At 43.5% G+C, this 23,876-nt stretch overlaps 1 protein-coding gene across 2 annotated transcripts in view; it reads left to right on the top strand.

Annotated features, from left to right (window-relative positions):
* The window catches only part of LOC139392697 (oxysterol-binding protein-related protein 8-like), a 149,382-nt gene that overhangs the window by 100,623 nt on the left and 24,883 nt on the right, over positions 1 to 23,876 (top strand). For both annotated transcript variants that reach the window (XM_071140870.1, XM_071140869.1), the window contains 4 exons: positions 14,182 to 14,252; positions 20,762 to 20,842; positions 21,634 to 21,735; positions 22,007 to 22,210. In XM_071140870.1, the coding sequence (XP_070996971.1) occupies positions 14,182 to 14,252; positions 20,762 to 20,842; positions 21,634 to 21,735; positions 22,007 to 22,210 (458 nt within the window). The remainder of the gene's footprint in view (positions 1 to 14,181; positions 14,253 to 20,761; positions 20,843 to 21,633; positions 21,736 to 22,006; positions 22,211 to 23,876) is intronic.

Raw genomic sequence — 23,876 nt, 5'->3', positions numbered from 1 at the left:
TTCCCTTTGCTCTGTCACTATACAATATTCTCTCTCTCGATCCCTTCTCTGTTTCTCTCAGATGTTTGTTGCGGACTGTAGTGCTCGTCAGTCAGGGCTCTGCTTGCATGTGTGACTGTAGGTGTTTACATCAACTAACTCAACTATCAACACTTGATGACATACTGCAGGGCACATCCAGTCAATACATTCAAGAGGTGGGTTCTAGGCAGATACTACACGCATGCATCTTGGTAGCTACAACAAAGTACAGGACACCATTGATTCATCACTACTCACACCAAACCAAAACATTGTGTTAATTAGGGCACACCTTAGCAAAACGTTTCAAAACCAAATGCAGCGGAAGTCGAAAATTGCCATTTTTTTTTACCGGACATGTACTAGTAGTTCCTTCCGGTTTTACTCTGTTTTCTTCCATTTGGTGTCTACTGAACAGGACCCAGCCAGGTGCATCCCTAACAAGGACGCTGTATAGCCTTCTATAATTACTCCTCAGGGATAGAAGAGAAACCAATGAGAAACATTTCATTGAACCACAGCCATGACTCAGCCTTTTCCAACATCAATAACATTTTAATAGGATCATGGCTACCCAAATGGCACTCTTGACTAGGGCCCATAGGGAATGGGGGACAAACAGCATCTCTTACTGGTGAGACTGACGTTGCAAATTTGATTTGCAGTTGTAGGCACCCTGATCGCCCTCTGACCTCTAACATCTGACCTTGTTAGACTACTGACTAGCCTTTTATATGACTAATATAATGTAGACTACTGACTAGCCTTTTATAGGACTAATATAATGTAGCTTACTGACTAGCCTTTTATAGGACTAATATAATGTAGACTACTGACTAGCCTTTTATAGGACTAATATAATGTAGACTACTGACTAGCCTTTTATAGGACTAATATAATGTAGACTACTGACTAGCCTTTTATAGGACTAATATAATGTAGACTACTGACTAGCCTTTTATAGGACTAATATAATGTAGCCTACTGACTAGCCTTTTATAGGACTAGCATATAGCCTACTGACTAGCCTTTTATAGGACTAATATAATGTAGACTACTGACTAGCCTTTTATAGTACTAATATAATGTAGACTACTGACTAGCCTTTTATAGGACTAATATAATGTAGACTACTGACTAGCCTTTTATAGGACTAATATAATGTAGACTACTGACTAGCCTTTTATAGGACTAGCATGTAGCCTACTGACTAGCCTTTTATAGGACTAATATAATGTAGACTACTGACTAGCCTTTTATAGTACTAATATAATGTAGCTTACTGGCTAGCCTTTTATAGGACTAATATAATGTAGACTACTGACTAGCCTTTTATAGGACTAATATAATGTAGACTACTGACTAGCCTTTTATAGGACTAATATAATGTAGACTACTGACTAGCCTTTTATAGGACTAATATAATGTAGCCTACTGACTAGCCTTTTATAGGACTAATATAATGTAGACTACTGACTAGCCTTTTATAGGACTAATATAATGTAGACTACTGACTAGCCTTTTATAGGACTAATATAATGTAGACTACTGACTAGCCTTTTATAGGACTAGCATGTAGACTACTGACTAGCCTTTTATAGGACTAATATAATGTAGCCTACTGACTAGCCTTTTATAGGACTAGCATGTAGCCTACTGACTAGCCTTTTATAGGACTAATATAATGTAGACTACTGACTAGCCTTTTATAGGACTAATATAATGTAGACTACTGACTAGCCTTTTATAGGACTAGCATGTAGCCTACTGACTAGCCTTTTATAGGACTAATATAATGTAGACTACTGACTAGCCTTTTATAGGACTAGCATGTAGCCTACTGACTAGCCTTTTATAGGACTAATATAATGTAGACTACTGACTAGCCTTTTATAGTACTAATATAATGTAGCCTACTGACTAGCCTTTTATAGGACTAATATAATGTAGACTACTGACTAGCCTTTTATAGGACTAATATAATGTAGACTACTGGCTAGCCTTTTATAGGACTAATATAATGTAGACTACTGACTAGCCTTTTATAGGACTAATATAATGTAGACTACTGACTAGCCTTTTATAGGACTAATATAATGTAGACTACTGACTAGCCTTTTATAGGACTAGCATATAGCCTACTGACTAGCCTTTTATAGGACTAATATAATGTAGCCTACTGACTAGCCTTTTATAGTACTAATATAATGTAGACTACTGACTAGCCTTTTATAGGACTAATATAATGTAGACTACTGACTAGCCTTTTATAGGACTAGCATATAGCCTACTGACTAGCCTTTTATAGGACTAATATAATGTAGACTACTGACTAGCCTTTTATAGGACTAGCATGTAGCCTACTGACTGGCCTTTTATAGGACTAATATAATGTAGACTACTGACTAGCCTTTTATAGGACTAATATAATGTAGACTACTGACTAGCCTTTTATAGGACTAGCATATAGCCTACTGACTAGCCTTTTATAGGACTAATATAATGTAGACTACTGACTAGCCTTTTATAGTACTAATATAATGTAGACTACTGACTAGCCTTTTATAGGACTAATATAATGTAGACTACTGACTAGCCTTTTATAGGACTAATATAATGTAGACTACTGACTAGCCTTTTATAGGACTAGCATATAGCCTACTGACTAGCCTTTTATAGTACTAATATAATGTAGCCTACTGACTAGCCTTTTATAGGACTAATATAATGTAGACTACTGACTAGCCTTTTATAGGACTAATATAATGTAGACTACTGACTAGCCTTTTATAGGACTAGCATATAGCCTACTGACTAGCCTTTTATAGTACTAATATAATGTAGCTTACTGACTAGCCTTTTATAGGACTAATATAATGTAGACTACTGACTAGCCTTTTATAGGACTAATATAATGTAGACTACTGACTAGCCTTTTATAGGACTAATATAATGTAGACTACTGACTAGCCTTTTATAGGACTAATATAATGTAGACTACTGACTAGCCTTTTATAGGACTAATATAATGTAGACTACTGACTAGCCTTTTATAGGACTAATATAATGTAGCTTACTGACTAGCCTTTTATAGTACTAATATAATGTAGACTACTGACTAGCCTTTTATAGGACTAATATAATGTAGCCTACTGACTAGCCTTTTATAGGACTAATATAATGTAGCCTACTGACTAGCCTTTTATAGGACTAATATAATGTAGCCTACTGACTAGCCTTTTATAGTACTAATATAATGTAGACTACTGACTAGCCTTTTATAGGACTAATATAATGTAGACTACTGACTAGCCTTTTATAGTACTAATATAATGTAGCTTACTGACTAGCCTTTTATAGGACTAATATAATGTAGACTACTGACTAGCCTTTTATAGGACTAATATAATGTAGACTACTGACTAGCCTTTTATAGGACTAATATAATGTAGCCTACTGACTAGCCTTTTATAGGACTAATATAATGTAGCTTACTGACTAGCCTTTTATAGGACTAATATAATGTAGACTACTGACTAGCCTTTTATAGGACTAATATAATGTAGACTACTGACTAGCCTTTTATAGGACTAATATAATGTAGCCTACTGACTAGCCTTTTATAGGACTAATATAATGTAGCTTACTGACTAGCCTTTTATAGGACTAATATAATGTAGCCTACTGACTAGCCTTTTATAGGACTAATATAATGTAGACTACTGACTAGCCTTTTATAGGACTAATATAATGTAGCCTACTGACTAGCCTTTTATAGGACTAATATAATGTAGCTTACTGACTAGCCTTTTATAGGACTAATATAATGTAGACTACTGACTAGCCTTTTATAGGACTAATATAATGTAGACTACTGACTAGCCTTTTATAGGACTAATATAATGTAGCCTACTGACTAGCCTTTTATAGGACTAATATAATGTAGACTACTGACTAGCCTTTTTAGTGAGGACGTTTGGTGATACATCATAAGACATCAATATTACCCAGTCCCTTATTGAGGACATTTGATAAGACATCAATATTACCCAGTCCCTTATTGAGGACAGTTGATAATACATCAATATTACCCAGTCCCTTATTGAGGACATTTGATAAGACATCAATATTACCCAGTCCCTTATTGAGGACATTTGATAAGACATCAATATTACCCAGTCCCTTATTGAGGACATTTGATAAGACATCAATATTACCCAGTCCCTTATTGAGGACATGATGGTATGTGATCAGTAAAAGGGCCGAAAATAAGTGATTGTGCTGATCTTGCGTGACCTCACTCACTTTAACACACACACACACACACACACACACAGGGTCTTCCTCCGTCCACACCATCCACACTCATCACAGAAGAAAGCCACTGTGGTCAGCACCTCTGGATTTAATGCTTGCTGCTAAACCACAGCTCACTTTAATCTCAGATCCACGTCACACAGACAGACCACACACACCACGCCACACACAGACTAGCACGGACATCCCAATTCAGCCATTATTTTAGGACAAACTTCTCCAAAAGAGGGCAAGATATAGGCCCAGTCCTAAATCAACTCGATATAGGCCCAGTTCCAAATAAACTTCTAGATATAGGCCCAGTCCCAAATCAACTCCTAGATATTGGACCAGTCCCAAATCAACTCCTAGATATTGGCCCAGTCTCAAATCAACTTCTAGATATTGGCCCAGTCTCAAATCAACTTCTAGATATAGGCCCAGTTGCAAATCAACTCCTAGATATAGGCCTTGTTCCAATTCAGCCATTATTTTAGGACAAGCTTCTCCAAAAGAGGACAAGATATAGGCCCAGTCCCAAATCAACCCGATATAGGCCTAGATCCAAATCAACTCCTAGATATAGGCCCAGTCCCAAATCAACTCGATATAGGCCCAGTCCCAAATCAGCTCCTAGATATAGGCCCAGTCCCAAATCAACTCCTAGATATAGGCCCAGTTCCAAATCAACTCCTAGATATAAGCCCAATCCCAAATCAACTCCTAGCTCCCAGCCCATTTCCCCTGATAGATCTGAAAAGATTGGATGGGTATATGCAACAGGGTTAAAGTGATGTAGGGGCTAGGGATTGAATTGGGATTGTGTTTACGAGTGGCGCAGCGGTCTAAGGCACTGCATCTCAGTGCTTGAAGCGTCACTACAGAATCCAGGCTGTATCACAACCGGCCGTGATTGGGAGTCCCATAGGGTGGCGCACAATTGGCCCAGCTTTGGCCGGTGTAGGCCGTCATTGTAAATAAGAATGTGTTCTTTAACTAACTTGCCTAGTTAAATAAAGGTTAAATAATTTTTTTATAAAAAACAAGTTGTTTAAGGGTACTTTAAACAGCATGTCAAATTTTTGAATGGTCTCTTTGTCCTGTTGTCTAAAGGAGAACTCACCAGACCCATTGTCAGTTTGCACAGTAAGAAAGCAGCCTTTTCATTTGCCGTTAGTTCGTTTGTTGTCGGAGCTTTGTGTTGTAGTTACCAGCCGTTGGTGACTGACGGACGTCAATTTTGCCCGTTTCTAAATGTAGAATCGGTTTGCAAGTTACGACCGGCACTCTGTTCAGAGGTGCTGATTACTGTCGGCCGGTGGACGCTCGACAATCCTAGCGGTCTGTCCGTGCCTTTAGTGTGTGTGTGTGTGTGTGTGAACTGTCTGTCTGCACAATAAGGCAGGCAAGATAGCAGTGAATAGGCTTTGAGTAGCCTGATTACCCAAGAGCCTCTCCTTCAAGCCTAAACTCATATCTCTCTTTTTCTCTCTCTCTCCCCTTTCTCTGGGTTTTGGTAATGAGATGGTGTTCTTGCATAACCAATTTCCTTTTTGAAGATGGAGGAGGCAAACCCTAGAGTCTCACTGAGTGTGCCCCGACGCAACCCTAGTGCCCTAGACCATATATAGGAAATAGGAAGGGTCCTTCTAAGTGCACTTGGGGCCACTTATCGACCTTGTCTCCATGGAGATGAGCTTGTTCAGTGGGTTCTGAGGATGTGTGGCGCCTGGAGGAGCCTCTCAAGGGCCCCTCTCCAGTCTGTCGTCTTTTCATCCCACGACATTGTCCTCGGATCTCCACAAAACGAGACATGTTGTTTAAAACGTCCATATATATGACATAACGTGTTGTTTTTCAAACCCAACAGCAGCTTTTAATTCTGCTTGTGAGACCATCAATCTTTCATAGGCCTAATACATATTGTAATTGTTGACAACCCTCAATAGTAGCTCTTGATTGTGCTGCGTATGTTGAGGTGGTTGTGGAAGGAGATCTCAGGAGACATATCATATGCCCTTATGTCTAATGGAAGTGGTAGTCCGTGAATCGTCTTCAGTATTTTATATTCATGGTATTGATGGTTATGAGAGCAGTCGTGGCCAAAAGAACACAAATATTAATTGCCAAAAAGTTTGCTGCTTCAGTGTCTTTAGATATTTTTGTCAGATGTTACTATGGAATACTGAAGTATAATTACAAGCATTTCATAAGTGTCAAAGGCTTTTATTGATAATTACAAGAAGTTGATGCAAAGAGTCAATATTTGCAGTGTTGACCCTTCTTTTTCAAGACCTCTGCAATCCGCCCTGGCATGCTGTCAATTAACGTCTGGGCCACATCCTGACTGATGGCAGCCCATTCTTGCATAATCAATGCTTGGAGTTTGTCAGAATATGTGGGTTTTTGTTTGTCCACCCGCCTCTTATGAATTGACCACAAGTTCTCAATGGGATTAAGGTCTGGGGAGTTTTCTGGCCATGGAGCCAAAATATCAATGGTTTGTTCCCCGAGCCACTTAGTTATCACTTTTGCCTTATGGCAAGGTGCTCCATCATGCTGGAAAATGCATTGTTCGTCACCAAACTGTTCCTGGATGGTTGGGAGGAGTTTCTCTCAGAGGATGTGTTGGTACCATTCTTTATTCATGGCTGTGAGTGAGACCACTCCCTTGGCTGAGAAGCAACCCCACACATAAATTGTCTCAGGATGCTTTACTGTTGGCATGACACAGGACTGATGTCTTCTCCAGACAAGCTTTTTTCCGGATGCCCAAACAATCGGAAAGGAGATTCATCAGAGAAAATGACTTTACCCCAGTCCTCAGCAGTCCAATCCCTGTACCTTTTGCAGAATCAGTCTGTCCCTGCTGTTTTTCCTGGAGAGAAGTGACTTCTTTGCTGCCCTTCTTGACACCAGTCCATCCTCCAAAAGTCTTTGCCTCACTGTGCGTGCAGATGCACTCACACCTGCCTGCTGCCATTCCTGAGCAAGCTCTGTACTGGTGGTGCCCCGATCCCGCAGCTGAATCAACTTTAGGAGACGCTTCTGGCGCTTGCTTGACTTTCTTGGGCGCCCTGAAGCCTTCTTCACAACAATTGAACCGCTCTTCTTGAAGTTCTTGATGATCCGAAAAATGGTTGATTTAGGTGCAATCTTACTGGCAGCAATATCCTTGCCTGTGAAGCCCTTTTTGTGCAAAGCAATGATGACGGCACGCGTTTCCTTGCAGGTAACCATGATTGACAGAGGAAGAAGATTCCAGGCACCACCCTCCTTTTGAAGCTTCCAGTCTGTTATTCAAACTCAATCAGCATGACAGAGTGATCTACAGCCTTGTCCTCACCAGCACTCACACCTGTGTTAACGAGAGAATCACTGACATGATGTCAGCTGGTCCTTTTGTGGCAGGGCTGAAATGCAGTGGAAATGTTTTTTGGGGATTCAGTTCATTTGCATGGCAAATGCATGTTTATTGTTTACTCCATGTGTAACTCTGTGTTGTTGTCTGTTCACACTGTTATGCTTTATCTTGGCCAGGTCGCAGTTGTAAATGAAAACTTGTTCTCAACTAGCCTACCTGGTTAAATAAAGGTGAAATAAAATAAATAAAATAAAGAGGGACTTTGCAATTAATTGCAATTCATCTGATCACTCTTCATAACATTCTGGAGTATATGCAAATTGCCATCATACAAACTGAGACAGCAGACTTTGTGAAAATTAATATTTGTGTCATTCTCAAAACTTTTGGCCACAACTGTAGAATCCATACCAGAGCATTGGCCTCTGATGCTCATCGTGTCCCTTCTCCACTTGTTAATGACGTAAGGTGTGTTTTACAGCGGGCATTAATTTGACACAGATAAAGACAGAGGCCCTGTCTGTTTGTTTTATAGCAGGAGAGCTGCTTCGTGCTGGAGCCAGCCGAATGATTTGGAGCTTGTTACCACACTGATTTATCCTTGTAATACAGCAGTGGAGAGATCAGATCGAGCAGTAAATCTCTCCTCGTAAATTGTAATATATAGCATTGAGTGGTAGCTGTGATACCCTGCTGCTTTCCAGCCCGGGACTACAGTAGGCTATGAATGATTATCTACACCACTGCCGTCCATCTTTAAAAGCTTTAGAATGTCTCACTAATGGACCTTTTCACAGAGTAACGGGTTGACTACTTAATTAATCCCCTTAGTTTGAAGTTTGTCAACCGAAAGGCATTTAGCGATAAATCCCTGAAGAGGACCTGTCAAGTTCGACAGAATCTGTTAATGTCAGATCTCAGATCAGATGTTGACGTTGATCTATGCATTGTTTGGATCCAGGCTGGTTGTTTGAGCAGCTTAACCTTGGATATCTCTCCATAGTCGTCTCATAATGGCTGCAGTGAGTACAGCAGATTGAGAACGTCCTCTCTGACTCAGTGGCAATGTTCCTCCTGTTAGTGTTCTGGCAATCTGCTTTGGCACAGACAAGGTCCTATTTCTCTCTCTCTCTCTGTGTGTGTGTGTGTGTGTGTGTGTGTGTGTGTGTGTGTGTGTGTGTGTGTGTGTGTGTGTGTGTGTGTGTGTGTGTGTGTGTGTGTGTGTGTGTGTGTGTGTGTGTGTGGTTGGCACCAGGGGGCTGTGTCAATCACAGCTCATTTTCTATCAGATGTTGTCAATCTCACACCAGTGAATCAGAAACAACACTTTAAGACAGCTGTCATACTGATCTGCTTTTCAGACTGCTGAGATCTAGGATGCATCCCTACTCCCTATATAGTGCACTGCATTTTACCAGAGTCATATGGGCCCTAAAGAGAATTTGGGACGCAGTCCTAATGAATTATTCACAAGCTCCCTTGCTGTGCAACATGCAGGTGATTGAACTCACACATGTGGTGAACACAGTTGAACTTCCCCTACTTTCATCTCAGTGGGAGCATTAGTGGGAACCTGGATTAGAATTAGTGGGCTATAAGGTTCTATTATCAGGGCCAGGTGTTTAGCCCCTTGACAGAGAAATCCCATGTCATCTCTGAAAGTACCGTAACTTTCCAAATGCCAATGTATCTTGTGGACTTGGTGAAGCCTGTCTCCTGTGGGCGTCATGTCGCTGTGTGTACCATCTGCATCCTAAAATCTGGTACCCTGTATATAGTGTGTAGGGAATAGGGTGTGATTTGGGACTTAGCCTGACTATCTGACTCATAAAACCAAACTAGGGCTGGGAACTGACCTCACGATGCAATGTTATCACTATACCAAATATCTCCTACATCTGCACATTGATCTGGTACTGGTACTCCCTGTATATAGCTCCACATTGATATGGTACTGGTACTCCCTGTATATAGCTCCACATTGATCTGGTACTGGTACTCCCTGTATATAGCTCCACATTGATCTGGTGCTGGTACTCCCTGTAAATAGCTCCACATTGATCTGGTACTGGTACTCCCTGTATATAGCTCCACATTGATCGGTACTGGTACTCCCTGTATATAGCTCCACATTGATCTGGTACTGGTTCTCCCTGTATATAGCTCCACATTGATCTGGTGCTGGTACTCCCTGTATATAGCTCCACATTGATCTGGTACTGGTACTCCCTGTATATAGCTCCACATTGATCTGGTACTGGTACTTCCTGTATATAGCTCCACATTGATCTGGTACTGGTACTCCCTGTATATAGCTCCACATTGATCTGGTACTGGTACTCCCTGTGTGTAGCTCCACATTGATCTGGTACTGGTACTCCCTGTATATAACTCCACATTGATCTGGTACTGGTACTTCCTGTATATAACTCCACATTGATCTGATACTCCCTGTATATAACTCCACATTGATCTGGTACTGGTACTTCCTGTATATAACTCCACATTGATCTGGTACTGGTACTCCCTGTATATAGCTCCACATTGATTTGGTACTGGTACTCCCTGTATATAGCTCCACATTGATCTGGTACTGGTACTCCCTGTATATAACTCCACATTGATCTGGTACTGGTACTTCCTGTATATAACTCCACATTGATCTGGTACTCCCTGTATATAGCTCCACATTGATCTGGTACTGTTACTCCCTGTATATAACTCCACATTGATCTAGTACTGGTACTTCCTGTATATAACTCCACATTGATCTGTTACTCCCTGTATATACAGTGCCTTGCGAAAGTATTCGGCCCCCTTGAACTTTGCAACCTTTTGCCACATTTCAGGCTTCAAACATAAAGATATAAAACTGTATTTTTTTGTGAAGAATCAACAACAAGTGGGACACAATCATGAAGTGGAATGACATTTATTGGATATTTCAAACTTTTTTAACAAATCAAAAACTGAAAAATTGGGCGTGCAAAATTATTCAGCCCCCTTAAGTTAATACTTTGTAGCGCCACCTTTTGCTGCGATTACAGCTGTAAGTCGCTTGGGGTATGTCTCTATCAGTTTTGCACATCGAGAGACTGAAATTTTTTCCCATTCCTCCTTGCAAAACAGCTCGAACTCAGTGAGGTTGGATGGAAAGCATTTGTGAACAGCAGTTTTCAGTTCTTTCCACAGATTCTCAATTGGATTCAGGTCTGGACTTTGACTTGGCCATTCTAACACCTGGATATGTTTATTTTTGAACCATTCCATTGTAGATTTTGCTTTATGTTTTGGATCATTGTCTTGTTGGAAGACAAATCTCCGTCCCAGTCTCAGGTCTTTTGCAGACTCCATCAGGTTTTCTTCCAGAATGGTCCTGTATTTGGCTCCATCCATCTTCCCATCAATTTTAACCATCTTCCCTGTCCCTGCTGAAGAAAAGCAGGCCCAAACCATGATGCTGCCACCACCATGTTTGACAGTGGGGATGGTGTGTTCAGCTGTGTTGCTTTTACGCCAAACATAACGTTTTGCATTGTTGCCAAAAAGTTCAATTTTGTTTTCATCTGACCAGAGCACCTTCTTCCACATGTTTGGTGTGTCTCCCAGGTGGCTTGTGGCAAACTTTAAACTACACTTTTTATGGATATCTTTAAGAAATGGCTTTCTTCTTGCCACTCTTCCATAAAGGCCAGATTTGTGCAATATACGGCTGATTGTTGTCCTATGGACAGAGTCTCCCACCTCAGCTGTAGATCTCTGCAGTTCATCCAGAGTGATCATGGGCCTCTTGGCTGCATCTCTGATCAGTCTTCTCCTTAAATGAGCTGAAAGTTTAGAGGGACGGCCAGGTCTTGGTAGATTTGCAGTGGTCTGATACTCCTTCCATTTCAATATTATCGCTTGCACAGTGCTCCTTGGGATGTTTAAAGCTTGGGAAATATTTTTGTATCCAAATCCGGCTTTAAACTTCTTCACAACAGTATCTCGGACCTGCCTGGTGTGTTCCTTGTTCTTCATGATGCTCTCTGCGCTTTTAACGGACCTCTGAGACTATCACAGTGCAGGTGCATTTATACAGAGACTTGATTACACACAGGCGGATTGTATTTATCATCATTAGTCATTTAGGTCAACATTGGATCATTCAGAGATCCTCACTGAACTTCTGGAGAGAGTTTGCTGCACTGAAGTAAAGGGGCTGAATAATTTTGCACGCCCAATTTTTCAGTTTTTGATTTGTTAAAAAAGTTTGAAATATCCAATAAATGTCGTTCCACTTCATGATTGTGTCCCACTTGTTGTTGATTCTTCACAAAAAAAATACAGTTTTATATGTTTATGTTTGAAGCCTGAAATGTGGCAAAAGGTCGCAAAGTTCAAGGGGGCCGAATACTTTCGCAAGGCACTGTAACTCCACATTGATCTGGTACTGGTACTCCCTGTATATAACTCCACATTGATCTGGTACTGGTACTCCCTGTATATAACTCCACATTGATCTGGTACTGGTACTCCCTGTATATAACTCCTCATTGATCTGGTACTGGTACTTCCTGTATATAACTCCACATTGATCTGGTACTTCCTGTATGTAGCTCCATTCTTTTGTATGTCTTTATTTATTTTGATTTGTTTGAGATTCTTCAAAGTAGCCACCCTTTGCCTTGATGACAGCTTTGCATACGCTAGGCATTCTCTCAACCAGCTTCATGAGGTAATCACCTGGAATGCATTTCAATTAACAGGTGTGTCTTCTTGAAATATAATTTGTGTAATGTATTTCCTTTTTAATGCGTTTGAGCCAATCAGTTGTGACAAGGTAGGGGGGTTACAGAAGATAGCCCTATTTGCTATAAGACCAAGTCCATATTATGGCAAGAACAGCTCAAATAAGCGAAGAGAAATGATAGTCCAGCATTACTTTAAGATATGAAGGTCAGTTAATACGGGAAATTTCAAAAACTTTGTCAGTTTCTTCAAGTGCAGTCTCAAAAACCATCAAGCGCTATGATGAAACTGGCTCTCATGATAATTGCCATAGGAATGATCGACACAGAGTTACCTCTGCTGCAGAGGATAAGTTCATTAGAGTTACCAGCCTAAGAAATTGCACCCCAAATAAATGTAACAGACACATCTCAATATCAACTGTTCAGAGGAGACTGTGTGAATCAGGCATTCATGATCGAATTGCTGCAAAGAAATCACTACTAAAGGACACCAATAATAAGAAGAGACTTGCTTGGGCCAAGAAACACTAGCGATGGACATTAGACCGGTGGAAATCTGTCCTTTGGGCTGATGAGTCCAAATTGGAGCTTTTTGCTTCCAACCGCCGTGTCTTTGTGAGATTCAGTGTGGATGAATGGATGATCTCTGCACGTGAATTTCCCAACGTAAAGCATTAAGGAGGAGGTGTTATGGTGTGGGGATACGCCATCCCATCTGGTTTGCGCATAGTGGGACTATCATTTGTTTTTCAACAGGACAATGACTCAACACACCTTCAGGCTGGTTAAGGGCTATTTTACCAAGAAGGAGAGTGATGGAGGGCTGTATCAGATGACCTGGACTCCACAATCCCCCGACCTCAACCAAATTGAGATGGTTTGGGATTAGTCGGATTAGTGCTCAACATATGTGGGAATTTCTTCAAGACTGTTGGAAAAGCATTCCAGGTGAAGCTGGTTGAGAGAATGCCAAGAGTGTGGCTATTTGAAGAATCTCAAAAATAAAATATATTTTGATTTGTTTAACCATTTTTTGGTTACCACATGATTCCATATGTGTTCATTCAGTTTTGATGTCTTCACTATTATTCTACAATGTTTCGATTGGTCAGGGAAATGAAAGTACTGAAAACATGTTGGCATGTTGGCTCACTATTTCAAAAGAAGATGGAGAACAAGCTATATGATGAAAAAATTATACTTTTCAAAGTAGTAGTGCTACTTTGAGTCAAATGTTGATGTATCATCCAAAATAATATTGTGATATGTAACTATACATTTTGTCCCACATCACTAATCCAAATGATATTATCAGTCTATAACTGTGTGCCTCTGTGTCTGTCCTTCCTGACTCTGCGCTCATTACAAAATGGGCTGTGAGGATGGAGGCACTGGTCATTAAATATTCAGAGGGACTGGAGCCTTTTGGTAAAGAGCAGGGCCTGTACACAGGGGACTGCTGCTGTTCTCTCACAACAGCCACTGGGATTTAAAGGAGGAGCTCAGCTGTGGTTGGCTTGCTGGAAGGGACTCTCCATTTAGTCTGACCTTGCTGACGGACGGTGTTAGGTGGCTCTGGGGTAAAGTTTTCCCTTAGGTACAGATCTAGGATCAGTTTCCCCTTCACCAATCCGAACCTTAACCATTAGTGGGGAAAATGCAAAACTGACCCAAGATCAGCGTCTAGGGGCAACTTCACCCTACACCATTTCAGTGCCTCAGGGATACATGGAGGGCATTTGGGCTGATTGGTTTCTCTCTTTTCAGGTTTCGACCGGGGGAAAGAAGATTCCCTTCCTCCGAAAGAGGACTCGTCTCACTCCATATCCAAGAGCAAGGTACGGTCCAAAAATACACCCCAGACTTCCTCTCCTCTCACAGCTCTCCTCTCCTTTCTCTCTTTACAGGATGTACAAGAACAGAAAACATACCCATACACTCACTCTGAAGCAGAAACCTTTGAAATCAACTTTATTTCTTTGGCCAAAGTCCCCAACCATTAAAGCATCATGCTTTACCATCAACTCTTTATGAGCAAGTAGGAGAGGAGAGGAAAGGAGGAAGGGAGGGTGCTGATGAAACCCATTTCAGTATGTAAGACATAGTCCTAATGAGACCAGAGATTAAGAGAGTTACTGTAAAAGAACAAGCCAACAATGTCAACCTCGCCACGGCTGTGAGCTTCATTCATAATTAATCACATGTACATCAAACCATCATCAAAAACAGAAACCCAACCATTCCAGGCCTTCCTCAACAGAACCCACTGTTCAACTTCCAATGAAACTAAGGCCTAGGGTTGCAAAATTCTGGTTACTTTCCCAAACATCCAAGGTTTTATAGAAATCCTGGTTGGTGGTTCCGTTGAATAGGAGAGAGAGAGAGGAGAGTGTGCTGAAATAGCAGTGGGCTGGATTTGAACCCACGCTACAGCGGTATATTTGTTCTATAGGCAGCGGCTGTTCTGTTTTTCCAATAATAAAACAGTGACAGCATAAATATATACATAAATCCCAGTCCTCTCCTCTTTACTCCAGTCCTCTCCTCTTTACTCCAGTCCTCTCCTCTTTACTCCAGTCCTCTGCTCTTTACTCCAGTCCTCTCCTCTTTACTCCAGTCCTCTCCTCTTTACTCCAGTCCTCTTCTCTTTACTCCAGTCCTCTCCTCTTTACTCCAGTCCTCTCCTCTTTACTCCAGTCCTCTCCTCTTTACTCCAGTCCTCCTCTTTACTCCAGTCCTCTCCTCTTTACTCCAGTCCTCTGCTCTTTACTCCAGTCCTCTGCTCTTTACTCCAGTCCTCTCCTCTTTACTCCAGTCCTCTCCTCTTTACTCCAGTCCTCTGCTCTTTACTCCAGTCCTCTGCTCTTTACTCCAGTCCTCTGCTCTTTACTCCAGTCCTCTGCTCTTTACTCCAGTCCTCTCCTCTTTACTCCAGTCCTCTCCTCTTTACTCCAGTCCTCTGCTCTTTACTCCAGTCCTCTCCTCTTTACTCCAGTCCTCTCCTCTTTACTCTAGTCCTCTCCTCTTTACTCTAGTCCTCTCCTCTTTACTCCAGTCCTCTCCTCTTTACTCCAGTCCTCTGCTCTTTACTCCAGTCCTCTGCTCTTTACTCCAGTCCTCTGCTCTTTACTCTAGTCCTCTCCTCTTTACTCCAGTCCTCTCCTCTTTACTCCAGTCCTCTCCTCTTTACTCCAGTCCTCTGCTCTTTACTCTAGACCTCTCCTATTTTTCTCCAGTCCTCTGCTCTTTACTCCAGTCCTCTGCTCTTTACTCCAGTCCTCTGCTCTTTACTCCAGTCCTCTGCTCTTTACTCCAGTCCTCTCCTCTTTACTCCAGTCCTCTCCTCTTTACTCCAGTCCTCTGCTCTTTACTCCAGTCCTCTCCTCTTTACTCCAGTCCTCTGCTCTTTACTCCAGTCCTCTCCCTCTTTACTCCAGTCCTCTCCTCTTTACTCCAGTCCTCTCCTCTTTACTCCAGTCCTCTCCTCTTTACTCCAGTCCTCGGCTCTTTACTCCAGTCCTCTGCTCTTTACTCCAGTCCTCTCCTCTTTACTCCAGTCCTCTGCTCTTTACTCCAGTCCTCTCCTCTTTACTCCAGTCCTCTGCTCTTTACTCCAGTCCTCTCCTCTTTACTCCAGTCCTCTCCTCTTTACTCCAGCCCTCTCCTCTTTACTCCAGTACTCTCCTCTTTTCTTTACCCCAGGCTTCTCCTCTCCTCTTTACCCTAGTCCTCTCCTCTTTACTCCAGTCCTCTGCTCTTTACTCCAGTCCTCTGCTCTTTACTCCAGCCCTCTCCTCTTTACTCCAGTACTCTCCTCTTTTCTTTACCCCAGGCTTCTCCTCTCCTCTTTACCCTAGTCCTCTCCTCTTTACTCCAGTCCTCTGCTCTTTACTCCAGTCCTCTGCTCTTTACTCCAGTCCTCTCCTCTTTACTCCAGTCCTCTGCTCTTTACTCCAGTCCTCTGCTCTTTACTCCAGTCCTCTGCTCTCTCCTCTTTACTCCAGTCCTCTGCTCTTTACTCCAGTCCTCTGCTCTTTACTCCAGTCCTCTGCTCTCTGCTCTTTACTCCAGTCCTCTCCTCTTTACTCCAGTCCTCTCCTCTTTACTCCAGTCCTCTGCTCTTTACTCTAGACCTCTCCTATTTTTCTCCAGTCCTCTGCTCTTTACTCCAGTCCTCTGCTCTTTACTCCAGTCCTCTGCTCTTTACTCCAGTCCTCTGCTCTTTACTCCAGTCCTCTCCTCTTTACTCCAGTCCTCTCCTCTTTACTCCAGTCCTCTGCTCTTTACTCCAGTCCTCTCCTCTTTACTCCAGTCCTCTGCTCTTTACTCCAGTCCTCTCCTCTTTACTCCAGTCCTCTCCTCTTTACTCCAGTCCTCTCCTCTTTACTCCAGTCCTCTCCTCTTTACTCCAGTCCTCGGCTCTTTACTCCAGTCCTCTGCTCTTTACTCCAGTCCTCTCCTCTTTACTCCAGTCCTCTGCTCTTTACTCCAGTCCTCTCCTCTTTACTCCAGTCCTCTGCTCTTTACTCCAGTCCTCTCCTCTTTACTCCAGTCCTCTCCTCTTTACTCCAGCCCTCTCCTCTTTACTCCAGTACTCTCCTCTTTTCTTTACCCCAGGCTTCTCCTCTCCTCTTTACCCTAGTCCTCTCCTCTTTACTCCAGTCCTCTGCTCTTTACTCCAGTCCTCTGCTCTTTACTCCAGCCCTCTCCTCTTTACTCCAGTACTCTCCTCTTTTCTTTACCCCAGGCTTCTCCTCTCCTCTTTACCCTAGTCCTCTCCTCTTTACTCCAGTCCTCTGCTCTTTACTCCAGTCCTCTGCTCTTTACTCCAGTCCTCTCCTCTTTACTCCAGTCCTCTGCTCTTTACTCCAGTCCTCTGCTCTTTACTCCAGTCCTCTGCTCTCTCCTCTTTACTCCAGTCCTCTCCTCTTTACTCCAGTCCTCTGCTCTTTACTCCAGTCCTCTGCTCTTTACTCCAGTCCTCTGCTCTCTGCTCTTTACTCCAGTCCTCTCCTCTTTACTCCAGTCCTCTCCTCTTTACTCCAGTCCTCTCCTCTTTACTCCAGTCCTCTCCTCTTTACTCCAGTCCTCTCCTCTTTACTCCAGTACTCTCTTCTCCTCTTTACCCTAGTCCTCTCCTCTTTACTCCAGTCCTCTGCTCTTTACTCCAGTCCTCTGCTCTTTACTCCAGTCCTCTCCTCTTTACTCCAGTCCTCTCCTCTTTACTCCAGTCCTCTGCTCTTTACTCCAGTCCTCTCCTCTTTACTCCAGTCCTCTGCTCTTTACTCCAGTCCTCTCCTCTTTACTCCAGTCCTCTCCTCTTTACTCCAGTCCTCTCCTCTTTACTCCAGTCCTCTCCTCTTTACTCCAGTCCTCGGCTCTTTACTCCAGTCCTCTCCTCTTTACTCCAGTCCTCTGCTCTTTACTCCAGTCCTCTCCTCTTTACTCCAGTCCTCTGCTCTTTACTCCAGTCCTCTCCTCTTTACTCCAGTCCTCTCCTCTTTACTCCAGTCCTCTCCTCTTTACTCCAGCCCTCTCCTCTTTACTCCAGTACTCTCCTCTTTTCTTTACCCCAGGCTTCTCCTCTCCTCTTTACCCTAGTCCTCTCCTCTTTACTCCAGTCCTCTGCTCTTTACTCCAGTCCTCTGCTCTTTACTCCAGTCCTCTCCTCTTTACTCCAGTCCTCTGCTCTTTACTCCAGTCCTCTGCTCTTTACTCCAGTCCTCTGCTCTCTCCTCTTTACTCCAGTCCTCTGCTCTTTACTCCAGTCCTCTGCTCTTTACTCCAGTCCTCTGCTCTCTGCTCTTTACTCCAGTCCTCTCCTCTTTACTCCAGTCCTCTCCTCTTTACTCCAGTCCTCTCCTCTTTACTCCAGTCCTCTCCTCTTTACTCCAGTCCTCTCCTCTTTACTCCAGTACTCTCTTCTCCTCTTTACCCTAGTCCTCTCCTCTTTACTCCAGTCCTCTGCTCTTTACTCCAGTCCTCTGCTCTTTACTCCAGTCCTCTCCTCTTTACTCCAGTCCTCTGCTCTTTACTCCAGTCCTCTTTACTCCAGTCCTCTCCTCTTTACTCCAGTCCTCTCCTCTTTACTCCAGTCCTCTGCTCTTTACTCCAGTCCTCTCCTCTCTTCTTTACCCCAGGCTTCTCCTCTCCTCTTTACTCCAGTCCTCTGCTCTTTACTCCAGTCCTCTCCTCTTTACTCCAGTCCTCTCCTCTTTACTCCAGTCCTCCACTCTTTACTCCAGTCCTCTTCTCTTTACTCTAGTCCTCTCCTCTTTACTCCAGTCCTTTGCTCCTTACTCTAGTCCTCTCCTCTTTACTCCAGTCCTCTGCTCTTTACTCCAGTCCTCTCCTCTTTACTCCAGTCCTCTGCTCTTTACTCTAGTCCTCTCCTCTTTACTCCAGTCCTCTCCTCTTTACTCCAGTCCTCTGCTCTTTACTCCAGTCATCTGCTCTTTACTCCAGTCCTCTGCTCTTTACTCCAGTCCTCTGCTCTCTCCTCTTTACTCCAGTCCTCTCCTCTTTACTCCAGTCCTCTGCTCTTTACTCCAGTCCTCTCCTCTTTACTCCAGTCCTCTCCTCTTTACTCCAGTCCTCTCCTCTTTACTCCAGTCCTCTCCTCTTTACTCCAGTCCTCTCCTCTTTACTCCAGTCCTCTCCTCTTTACTCCAATCCTCTCCTCTCTTCTTTACCCCAGGCTTCTTCTCTCCTCTTTACCCTAGGCCTCTCCTCTTTACTCCAGTCCTCTGCTCTTTACTCCAGTCCTCTTTACTCCAGTCCTCTCCTCTTTACTCCAGTCCTCTCCTCTTTACTCCAGTCCTCTGCTCTTTACTCCAGTCCTCTCCTCTTTACTCCAGTCCTCTCCTCTTTACTCCAGTCCTCTCCTCTCTTCTTTACCCCAGGCTTCTCCTCTCCTCTTTACCCTAGTCCTCTCCTCTTTACCCCAGTCTTCTCCTCTCCTCTTTACCCTAGTCCTCTCCTCTTTTCCCCAGGCTTCTCCTCTCCTCTTTACCATAGTCCTCTCCTCTTTACCCCAGTCTTCTCCTCTCCTCTTTACCCTAGTCCTCTCCTCTTTACTCCAGTCCTCTGCTCTCCCCTCTTTACTCCAGTCCTCTCCTCTTTACTCCAGTCCTCTCTTCTTTACTCCAGTCCTCTGCTCTCTCCTCTTTGCTCCAGTCCTCTCCTCTTTACTCCAGTCTTCTCCTCTCCTCTTTACTCCAGTCCTCTGCTCTCTCCTATTTACTCCAGTCCTCTTCTCTTTACTCCAGTCCTCTTCTCTTTACTCCAGTCCTCTGCTCTTTACTCCAGTCCTCTTCTCTTTACTCCAGTCCTCTTCTCTTTACTCCAGTCCTCTCCTCTTTACTCCAGTCCTCTCCTCTTTACTCCAGTCCTCTCCTCTCTTCTTTACCCCAGTCTTCTCCTCTCCTCTTTACCCTAGTCCTCTCCTCTTTACTCCAGTCCTCTGCTCTCTCCTCTTTACTCCAGTCCTCTGCTCCCCCCCCCCCCCCCCCCCCCTCTCCTCTACCTACCAGGTTTTTTCTGAGCCGTTAAGTGGCCCTGCCTCATGAAGCTCTCCCCCTGCTCTCTCTGTCTACTCTCTGCTAATGGAACTCTATTAGGCCCTGGCTTCAGCTAAGAGTCATGCCTGTGTAGAATCCAGCTCCTTGGTTAGCGTTAGCCAAGCTAGCGCAGGACTAAACAAAGGGCTTGACAGGCTGAGCAGGGCATAAGGTAAGGCCCACAGCGTTGTTCGTCGTAGCCTCAACTGAGGCTGCTATTACTATTGCAGGACTTCCATTGGGGGCTGTTATCATGGTGGTATCGGAGGCCTGTTGTTGTCTTCCAGGTGTCAGGATACTCTCAAGGCTCCTTTGACATTCACCTCAGAAGCCAAAAACGCCAAGGGTGCCTCCAGACACCAGATGAGTGTGTGTGTGTACCTAGTATGATTGGGTAAATCAATCAGACTGGTGCTGAAGTTTGAGTGGCGCCCAGACAACTCTAATACAGCAGTCTATTGGATGGGAATAATGATTTCTCAGGGACTCAAAGTGCTTTACATAGTAAGAGGGGTAACTCACCTCATCCAACCGCCAATGTGTAGCATCCACCCACCTCAGTTTGGGCCAGACAGCTCCCCAGTTTGGGCCAGACAGATCCCCAGTTTGGGCCAGACAGCTCCCCAGTTTGGGCCAGACAGCTCCCCACATGCTTATCACATCCAGTAATACAGTAAGACGTCTGTCCTAGTGTCACCAGATGGAAACTGTTTGTCTCAGGTTAGAAGGGTACTAGTGAGCCATTCCCAGCTGACTATACGCTCACTTCCTCCTCCATGTCTCTACAGTCAGAGTCCAAGCTCTACAATGGCTCTGACAAGGATGTCTCGTCGTCCGGTAACAAGCTCACCAAGAAGGAGTCGCTCAAGGTAAGAGACTTACAGCAGAGACCAGCCTAAGGATGATCTTATAGTAAGTAGCTTGTCAGAACGGCCCTGTTTCTGTTGCGTGAGGCAGCTTGATGTAGAAGTACAACCCCTGGACAGGACTCTAGACATTAGGGGAAACACTGTAGCATGATGTTTATGTGTGGCCCCTGCAGGTACAGCTAGGGGAAATACTGTAGCGTGATGTTTATGCGTGGCCCCTGCAGGTACAGCTAGGGGAAACACTGTGTAGCGTGATGTTTGTGTGTGGCCCCTGCAGGTACAGCTAGGGGAAACACTGTAGCGTGATGTTTATGTGTGGCCCCTGCAGGTACAGCTTGGGGAAACACTGTGTAGCGTGATGTTTGTGTGTGGCCCCTGCAGGTACAGCTAGGAGAAACACTGTAGCGTGATCTTTATGTGTGGCCCCTGCAGGTACAGCTAGGGGAAATACTGTAGCGTGATGTTTATGTGTGGCCCCTGCAGGTACAGCTAGGGGAAATACTGTAGCGTGATGTTTATGTGTGGCCCCTGCAGGTACAGCTAGGGGAAACACTGTGTAGCGTGATGTTTGTGTGTGGCCCCTGCAGGTACAGCTAGGGGAAACACTGTAGTGTGATATTTGTGTGTGGCCCCTGCAGGTACAGCTAGGGGAAACACTGTACCGTGATGTTTGTGTGTGGCCCCTGCAGGTACAGCTAGGGGAAACACTGTAGCGTGATGTTTGTGTGTGGCCCCTCCAGGTACAGCTAGGGGAAACACTGTAGCGTGATGTTTGTGTGTGGCCCCTGCAGGTACAGAAGAAGAACTACCGTGAGGAGAAGAAGAGAGCCACCAAGGAGCTCCTCAGCACCATCACAGACCCCTCTGTTATTGTCATGGCTGACTGGCTCAAGGTTCGACTTGCCCTGCTTCTTGTTTCTGGACTGTACACAACGTGGGCCATGTGCTGCAATTACTTGAATATTACTTTACATGCAACAAACTATAAAGCCATAAGAATCTGCTATAATCTATTGAAGTTTCTCCAGAATTTTCACAAGTGCCCTTGTTGATAGAAGTTTCCAACAAAATAAATATATATTTTAACATAGTTTATTTGACATGGTGATATTTGGTGTATTTTATGTCTGAGTGTCTGTGTTTGGCCACGTGTCTGCTCCTCAGATCCGGGGTACTCTGAAGAGCTGGACCAAGCTGTGGTGTGTGCTGAAGCCGGGGGTTCTTCTCATCTACAAGACCCATAAGAACGGCCAGTGGGTGGGCACGGTGCTGCTCAACGCCTGCGAGCTCATCGAGAGACCCTCAAAGAAGGACGGCTTCTGTTTCAAACTCTTCCACCCGCTGGAGCAGTCCATCTGGGCAGTCAAGGTAATAAAAATAGTACATTTATTTTATATAGAGCTTTTCATTAGAACAGCGTCTCAAAGTCTCTTTTAAAAACAACAGCAACTAATTCAAGGTGATCTGTTGGGCGATGGCTTCCACAACTTCAGATAATAATGATGATAAGATGGAGAGCGATAGAGTTTCTAGTAGACCTGCACAATGGCCTTTAGGTAAAGGAGACATGATTTCATCTAATGGAGTGGTATGTGCACATCTGTAAAAGCCCCTTGTCCCAAATGCTGGATCAGACAGGATAATGTAGAACAAAAACAGAAATCTGTCTGCACACTGGTATAATACTCTGGTATAATACTGCCTAAGTACATTTTTGTTCAGACATTAACTGACTAACCTGAGTACCGCTCTCTTTAGCTAATCCACTCCCTACTCCATGGCCTTTCTGCCATCTTCACTTGTGAACATTCAATCATTTTCTCTTGATCCTGATTCCATCCTTTTTACAGCTACCCGAGTTTGTATCCTGTTGCCGAGTTTGTATCCTGTTTGTATCCTGTTGCTAAGCAACCGTGTTTTGTTTGTCCAAACAAAACCAGTCTTTCAAAAGTTGCTGGCTCACATCTAAATTCTCCAACTAAATACATACTGCAATTCCAACCACAAAACTTCTTAGTACAACAACTTGTCTAGCTAACAGCTTAATGTTTGTTTTTGACTTTGTTCTAAATTCATATTCGTTTTTCGAGGCTCTACATGTTTTCATGGAAAATGTTCATGTTATTTCCAACCACCAATAAAGGGGTTGGTTGTTTAGAAACAAAAGGGTCGCCTGCACAACTATGGGACAAACAGACGGGTTGGATTAGATTGTTGACCACATGTTAACTATAGTTCAGCTCCAGTGTTTATTGAGAACAAATACATTTGCATAACGAGCACTTGTCTCTCATATATATTGTTAAAGTTGTTGTTTAGCTAGATAGCACATTTGTGCCCTATTAGCATTGCCATGAAATCAGTCAAAACACCTCAAAACAAGATATGGTATCAAGAAATAAGCTGAAACGAGCCAGTTACAATTCCCCACATGGTAGCTTCTTGTCATTGTAGCTCGCTATTTGGCCTTCCAGAATCTCAACATCTCACAGACTTCTGCCCCATTGAAGCGTGCACATTGTTTTCGTGACGTTGTCAACTAACCCGTCTATGAGCACCTCTGCTGTAAATCCAGCGCATATTGAACGTTGAGATTGCCGAAAGGCCATTGTCTTTGCCAATGACAAGGAGTCCAATGTTAGCTAAAGAGACTGGTGCTCAAGACTATTCAATTACCACAAGATTAAACCTTTTGATTAGCCAGACGCGCTCCATCCTTCACATCCAGGTCAAAGTTCTGCTTCTTTCGTGTCAATTAAATACCCCCTTTTCCTCCCATGTCAATAAGAATGTGAACATAATGATGCACACAATTAACATTTAAATAGTCTAGCTGAAGGTTCTTCACATTTCAAATAATAATCGCTGCATGTTTTGCCTGCTTCATCACATTAGGTTCCTCTCTGTGTGAAATTGTCACAGTGTAAATCTCAGTTAGAGTGACAGCACTGTTTCATCTACCATGTAAATATGTAGTGAGGGTAGTAGTGACAGTGTAACGATACCCCCTCGACCAGGGATCATCCACTAAATT

The sequence above is a fragment of the Oncorhynchus clarkii genome, chromosome 33, assembly GCF_045791955.1.
Source record: "Oncorhynchus clarkii lewisi isolate Uvic-CL-2024 chromosome 33, UVic_Ocla_1.0, whole genome shotgun sequence".
NCBI lineage: Eukaryota > Metazoa > Chordata > Actinopteri > Salmoniformes > Salmonidae > Oncorhynchus > Oncorhynchus clarkii.
Note: the sequence above shows the minus strand (reverse complement) of the source record. Positions and strands in the feature narration are given on the sequence as shown.